The following is a 7597-nucleotide window of genomic DNA, read 5'->3' as shown; positions in this document are numbered from 1 at the left end:
AACCCGCGGGCTCAGGCAATCCACTCACCTTAGCCTCCCAAAGGCGCGGGATTACAGGCTGAGCCACCGAGCCCGGCTTATTCTTTTTTCTAAAAAAAAGGTTTGTGCCTTTCCATGAAAATTTTAGAATAAACTTGTGTCTGTCTACAAAAAACCTTGCTGGGATTTTGATTGGAACTGGCATCTTTCCTATATACTAGCCTTCCAATCCATGAACACAGTAGTCTTTCCATTTATTCAGGTCTTTGATTTCTTTCATTAGTGTTTTGTAATTTTTGGCATGCATGTTTTATTAACTTTATACCTAAGCATTTCATTTTCTTTGGAATGACTGTAAATAGTATTGTTTTAAATTTCAGTTTTCATATATTTCTTGTTGGTATAAAGAAATGATTTCTATGAGTCAAGCACAGTGGCTCATGCCTGTAATCCCAACACTTTGGGTGGCTGAGGTGGGAGGATTGCTTGAGCCCAAGAGTTTGAGACTAGCCTGGACAACATAGCAAAACCTTGTCTCTACAAAAAAAAAACAAACCCAGGCATGGTAGTCCACACCTGAAGTCCCAGCTACTTGAAAGGCTGAAGTGGAAGGATGGCCTGAACTCAGGAGGTCAAGGCTGCAGTGAGCTGTGATCACATACCACTGCATTCCAGCCTGGGCAACAGGGTGAGACTCTGACTTAAAAAAAAAAAAAAAGAAATGATGTAGGATAACAAGTTTTGAATAACTATTAATATGTTGGTACATGTGTGTTTATGGGTGGGTGGGGGTATATTTATTTTTTCAGGATCCATTTAAGAAGTGGAAATAAAAATCAGTAAACAATCACATTTATATGTGTATTTTATAGGCTGATTAGCAATAAATGAAATCAAAATAAAAATGACGGATGCACCACAAACATATAAAAACAACAAAAAGTTCACCTAAAATGATGATGTAGACACATGGGAAAACAGGTATAATGCACAATGCTGAAAGCTCTGTAAGTTTGACCAAATCTTTCTGGAAGGAACTCTGAAAATTTATAATAAATGATACTAAACTGAACAAGCTTCCTGCCCTGGAAATTCTACTTTTGGGAACAAACTTCAAGGAAATAAACAAAAGAAGATGACACAAAGATGTTTATGATTACACTATGTTTGAGCAAAAGCTAAACAACTCAAGTGGCCCTAACAGAAGAAAAACTGCCATTGTTAGAAAAAATAAGAGTAGGCAGTATTAACACACAGAAATATATATATGAGATGTTAAATGAAAGAAGCAAAACCAAACAATCTGTCAAAAAATTTTAAATACAAATAATGCATGCACAGACCATAACAGTAATCATAAGAAAATTTAAAACAATGTAAATTTATTTTATTGATTGATCGATTGAGTCAGGGTCTCACTCTGTTGCCCAAGCTGCAGTGCAGTGGCACAATCACAGTTCAACACAGCCTCAACTTCCTGGGCTCAAACAATCCTGCCTCAGCCTCTCGAGTAGCTAGGATTACTGGCATGCACCACCACATCCAACTAATTAAAAAAAATTTTTTTTGTAGAGATGAGACCTCACCATGTTGCTCAGACTGGTCTTAAACTCCTGGGCTCAGCCAGTCCTCTCACCTTGGCTTCCTCAAGTGTTAGGATTACAGGCATGAGTCACTGCACCCATACCAATGTAAATATATGTATAATTATGGAATTGTTTAAGAGAACCAATGAAAATGTTTTGGAAATTATCTGCACAGAACACTCCATCCTGTAGCAGGAAATACATAGTAGATATGGTTAAAATAGCAATAGCTAAACAAAATTATTCAATGATACATATATCCACATTTTATAATTATTTATTTTTTAGCAAAAGCTTGGTTGGCTCTCTTCCCTTGATCAAATCAAAGTTCTGTTCCTACTTAAATTAGCTTCATTTGTTTTAGAGATCAAAGTCAGAACCTTTACTGTTTCCATGTAATATACCTAGTTTGCATATAATTGAATTTATCTGGGAACACTTTTATCTTTCTACTTTAATCCCCCAAATGTCTCTGGAAAAATATTTAATATACAACAGGCACAGTGATTAATCTATTATAGTGATCTGCTCAAGTAGCACTGAGTTCTTGAACTGTTTTCCTAATTGAAAATGCTAAGGAAGATAAACCTCTATTAAATTATTTGTCTTCACTTCTTTTGGGTACTATTACAAGGCTTAATCAAATTAAATGAAACTTCTAAGCAGAATATCACTTTAAAGTAAAATTTGGTTCCTTTTGATATGTGAATAATGACACTTATGAAGTTGCCAGAGTCACGGTGACACTTAGTGGAAACATATAACTTACACCTATTTAGAAGTTTTTATGAAATCAACATATTCACAAACTTATGTAACTTAAATAAATTATTCTCATAGTTTCCAGACAAAATGAACACAAGGAAAGAGGCATGGCTACACTATGCAATAATAATGCTTAGGGCACCTTAAGTATCCATGCAGAAGAAGAAAGCCCAGATTTTAAAACATAATACTGGTGCTTAGATTTTTGTGCTTTTTTTTTAAGAGGCTAAAGCTCCAGACTGAATCATAAAACCACTTATTTAGTCCAGAAATTACTTGACCGTCAACTGTAACGTTTGGAGATACCGAAAGAGGCACAGGACAAAGGGCCGGTATAAACCAAGCATTTATTGGGGGAGAAACACCCGGGCGAGGTCCCGTGGTCTGGAAAGATGGGCCAGGGGAGTTGCGCCCAAGGAGGGGCAGGCTTGGGTTTTTTGTTTGTTTTTTGTTTTTTTTAGTTGGAGTCTCACTCTGTCACCCAGACTGGAGTGCAGTGGCCGCTCCCGGTCACCGCAGCCTCGACCTGCTGGGCTCCGGCGATCCTTCCACCTCAGCCTTCCAAGTAGCTGGAATTACAGGCATGCGCTACCACACCCAGCTGATTTTAGGCTTGGGTTTTTAAGGGTGCTGTATTCAGGAGGGTGTTGGGGGCAGCAGTGAAGCAGGGAGACAAAGCATCGCATCCGGCGTGGGCTGGAAAGTCTCTGTCTGGCCCTTCTCAGCAGCTGCCGGCAGGTTCCAGGAAGCTTCAAGCGAGGTATGAGGTTGTGGGTTTGGGGTGGAGGGGCACACAGGGGATCGGTGGGTGGAGGGGCAGATGGGGGAAGGTGAGTGCTGCTTCCCCCTGAGCCTAACATCAACCTCAACATCTGGGACACCAGGAAGGAATACTGAGCAGCCAAAATGAACACCACAAAGTTCATGCTCTCAAGTATCCCAGGTAGGCCCAGGCTTACTCTCAGTCCCTTTACTCTGAAGTTCTTTCAAGCTTGGGTATCTAGTTTCTGGTGCCACAGAATATTAGAGGCAGAAGTTTTCATTAGTACCCAACAATAATGGAAGAAACAGAAAAATCTAAACAGCAGACACAAGAACTTAAGGGCTGGAGTCACTTACAAGACAAAGAGATATATACATCTCAATAGTCCCTAATAGACCTGAGTATGATAAACGGACCACTGCTGCTGACAGTCCAGAGTCATCACAGAAAAGCTAAAGCCTGTCCAGTCAATTCCATGTGGTTGGCTAGGAACCGGCAATTTTAGACAGACTGCTAACAAAATGCATAAAATAGAATTCAATTTGATTCTTCAATTATTAGCCAGCATTTATTGGGGGAGTTACCACACACTAGAAACTATTCTGAAAGTTCAATTCATATTCAAGCTTAGAGAAGGTTAGTGTCAGTTATCTGAAAAACTTCAACTGTATGAAACATGTCAATCCTCAGAAATACTGCAGAAGACATTGTGGTGTCATCATGGGTTTCCAGTATCCAGTCAAGGCTTGTACTTACCTACAGGGACAAAAGGGGAATCTCTAGACTTCCTGATCAGTCGGGATAATTGGCCTTCGTCCTCATCTGCTGACCACTGGTTATCTGAAGACATTTTTTCTTTCTAGTATCAACAGGAGAGAAATATGGTTGTTGTACATCATTTAAAAAAATATGTTGGCTGGGTGCAGTGACTCATGCCTATAATCCCCACTTTGGGAGGTCGAGTTGAGAGGATTGCCTGAGTTTGAGACCAGCCTGGGCAACTTGGCAACACCTCATCTCTACAATAAATCAAAAAATTAGCCAGGTGTGGTGGCACATGCCTGTAGACCCAGTTACTTGGAAGGATGAGGTGGAAGGATCGCCTGAGCCCAGCAGGTTGAGGCTGCGGTGGCCGTGAGTGTGCCACTGCCCTCCAGCCTGGGCAACAGAGTGAGACTCCAACCCCCCTCCAAAAAAGAATTTATTTACCTCTCCCAACATACTTTTGATAATGATGTATTCTGTCTTCATTGGCTTAACATGCCTCTACTCAATTAAAACAAACAATTGCCTTTCCTTCACACTTTTCACTACAGAATCTTTTCATTTGAGTTGGGGGGGGATAAGGAAAGAATATATAGAGAGAAGAAATGATAACCAGTTCCAAGACTACAGAATAAAACTTAATGCATCATAATTCTGTTATTCGGTCTCCTTTCACTGCTCAGCACTGGGGATCATTGGCACCTCAGAGCTTCTTCCACAAACAGGAAGAACACAGTTTCTGTTACAAAGTATCATTTTAAAGGATGGCAGTGCCAATATAGGCAAAAATAACTCAAGACTTACAGAGAATGGAAGAATGATCAATTCTGCACAATGTGCAGGGCTTTATAAAGTCATTCAGATATTTAGCAAGCCCTACTATGTGCCAGTTGCTATATGCTAGACAGCAGATTCCATGTCTAGCCTGGTTTGTCTACACAGAATGAATGAAGACACTTGTAATATCATCACAACAGGTTTAGCAGCACCTGAGTCTGCTGTCCCCTCAACTGACCATTTTCACCCCAAAATTCAAATCCAAGGGCTTCATCCTATGAATGGCTTTCATCAGAAAATGTAAGTGGCAGAAGCATAGTACCTTTGGCGTAGCCCACCACCTGCTGTTTGTCTCCTGGCGTTCCTTGAGCAAGAAGCCGCAAATCAGAACAGGCGCTGTAAGGCCAGGACACAGTGATGCGCAATTTCCAACTAATTGATAAAAAGAAAGCCCAGAAACACACCCCGGGGGAGGAGTCACCTGGTATTGTCCAAGGTTTCCACTACGCTTGTGAGAAACTGACTGCTAGCAGCACCTGGGCCACAAACTTCAGGCTTTCGAAGGCAAAATTAAGAAAAACATGAAGGCTTTGGAAGAAGATGCATTTACTTAAGCCTGCCTTCACAAGGGAGCTCCCAAGTTCTCTGTAGCTGTGAGTCTTACTACCTGACCAAAATCCAGGGGACAGAGGGTGCAGGGTCACCGCACTGGGCTTGGAAGGGGAGGGGACAGAATTGCCATCGGAGGCCAAGCTTCTTGCTATCTTTTAGGAATGTGCCCTAGCCAGAGGCGCATGCGCCACAGCTGGAATCTGGAGCGCCTCGAGCTAATAGCATGTGCGCCCAGGTGAAAGACGTGACGTCACTGCGCCTGTGGCCAATCTGAGGTCAGAGTGGGCTGCACCGGAAGGTGTTGCCTGAGCCCGCTTCCTGCGCATGCGCATGTGTGCAAGACTTGCGGGTCTTGAGGCCGCTGGGAAGCCTTTGTTCACGGTCACCCTCTGACTGTAGCTGTATGGACCTCAGGATGAGGGTAGGGGTCCACGTGGTGTTCATGTTTTTTCTTTTCTTAATTTTTAAAGTACTTTCAGATTTACAAAAGAGTTCCCAGAATAGTACAAAGAACTGTATGTCTGGCACTCAGATTTCCCTTTATTTACACTATTCTTTTTTTTCCTTAAGTTTTTTTAGTGAACCACCTGCAGTAAGCTGCAGACTCATGTGCCACTACCTCTGTACTGTATGCATTTGTGTCATTCTCTTTTTCTTTTTTTGAGTTGGAGTCTCTGTCGCCCAGGCTGGAGTGCAGTGGCACACTCATGGCCACCATAGCCTCGACCTGCTGGTTTCAGTCGATCCTTCTGCTTTAGTCTTCCAAGTAGTTGGAACTACAGGTGAGCACCACCAGGCCCAGCTAATTTTTTGCTTTATTGTGGAGACAAGGTCTCGCCAGGTTGTCCAGGTTGGTCTTGAACCCATAAGCTCAGGCAGTCCTCTTTCCTCTGCCTCCCAAAGTGCTAGGACTACAGAGGTGAGCCACCACGCCCCGCTTGGGTCAGTCTCTTTTTTTTTTTTTTTTTTTTTGAGTTGGAGTCTCACTGTCGCCCAGACTGGAGTGCAGTGGCTGCTCCCGGCCACTGCAGCCTTGACCTGCTGGGCTCTGGCAATCCTTCTGCCTCAGCCTTCCAAGTAGCCGGAATTACAGGCATGCGCTACCACACCCAGCTGATTTTTTGATTTATTGTAGAGATGAGGTCTCACCAAGTTACCCAGGCGGGTCTCGAACCCTCGGCCTCAGGCAATCCATTCACCTCAGCCTCCCAAAGCGCGGGATTACAGGCTGAGCCACCGAGCCCGGCTGGGTCATTCTCTTAATAACCATAGTACAATGATCAAAATCAGAAAATTAACATTGACACAATTCTATTTTTTTATTCTGAATATTTTCCCATTCATCAGTCCTGATAATGTCTTTAAAAAAATAATGTCCTTAAAAAAACAGATTCTTTTTTTCTGGTCTAGCATCTAATCAGGGTCACATGTTGTATTTAGTAGTCTTTAGTTTGACACATCTCCTTAGGCGTCTTTGTTTTTCATGAGTTTGGTATTTTGCCACTGCAGGCTAGTTATTTTGTAGGACGTCTCTCAATTTCGTTTTGTTTTGTTTTGTTTTCTGGTGTTTTCTCATTAAATTGAAGTGGTACATTTGGGGCAGAATACCACAAAAGTGATGTGTTCTTCTTGGTATGTAAGATGAGGAAAAACATAAAGCCAAATTGTCTGGTGACAGTAACTTTGATCCAGTGGTTTGCTGATAAATGTTTAGCAACTGACTCTCTAGGGAGAAGAAGGTCCTGATTTGTAGTATTTGCCAATTTCTATGGTGTAAATACTCCCACCATGACCAATTTCTTTCTTTTTTTTTTTTTGAGTTGGAGTCTCACTCTGTCGCCTAGACTGGAGTGCAGTGGCCGCTTCTAGCCACCGCAGCCTCTACCTGCTGGGCTCCGGCGATCCTTCCGCCTCAACCTTCCAAGTAGCTGGAATTACAGGGGCGCGCTAACACACCCGGCTAATTTTTGATTTATTGTAGAGATGGGGGTTCTCGCCAAGTTGCCCAGGTGGGTCTCGAACCCGTGGGCTCAGGCAATCCATTCACCTCAGCCTCCCAAGGTGTGGGATTACAGGCTGAGCCACCGAGCACGGCTCGTGACCAATTTCAAACTAGCATCTGGGTTATTACTGAACACAAGGTTGGGAAATACTCCTTTCCTGAATTGGTATGAATCAACTCTAACATACGGGCTCGGTGGTTCAGCCTGTAATCCCATGCTTTGGGAGGCTGAGGTGAGTGAATTGCCTGAGCCTGGGGATTCGTGACCCACCTGGGCAACTTGGCGAGACCTCATCTCTACAATAAATAAAAAATTAGCTGGGCGTGGTAGTGCGTGCCTGTAGTTCC

The 7597-nt window shown here is 42.8% G+C and overlaps 1 protein-coding gene across 1 annotated transcript in view; it reads right to left on the bottom strand.

The window, feature by feature from the left end:
- The window catches only part of HIGD1C (HIG1 hypoxia inducible domain family member 1C), a 19708-nt gene extending 15765 nt beyond the window's left edge, over positions 1-3943 (bottom strand). Inside the window, exon 1 of the mRNA XM_008074095.1 lies at positions 3850-3943. Within this exon, the coding sequence (XP_008072286.1) occupies positions 3850-3943 (94 nt within the window). The remainder of the gene's footprint in view (positions 1-3849) is intronic.
- Positions 3944-7597: the final 3654 nt, after the last annotated feature.

Source organism: Carlito syrichta, unplaced genomic scaffold, assembly GCF_000164805.1.
Source record: "Carlito syrichta isolate Samal-C Ts95f unplaced genomic scaffold, Tarsius_syrichta-2.0.1 Scaffold316302, whole genome shotgun sequence".
NCBI classification, from domain to species: Eukaryota; Metazoa; Chordata; class Mammalia; order Primates; family Tarsiidae; genus Carlito; species Carlito syrichta.
This window is presented reverse-complemented; position numbering and strand designations above follow the sequence as displayed.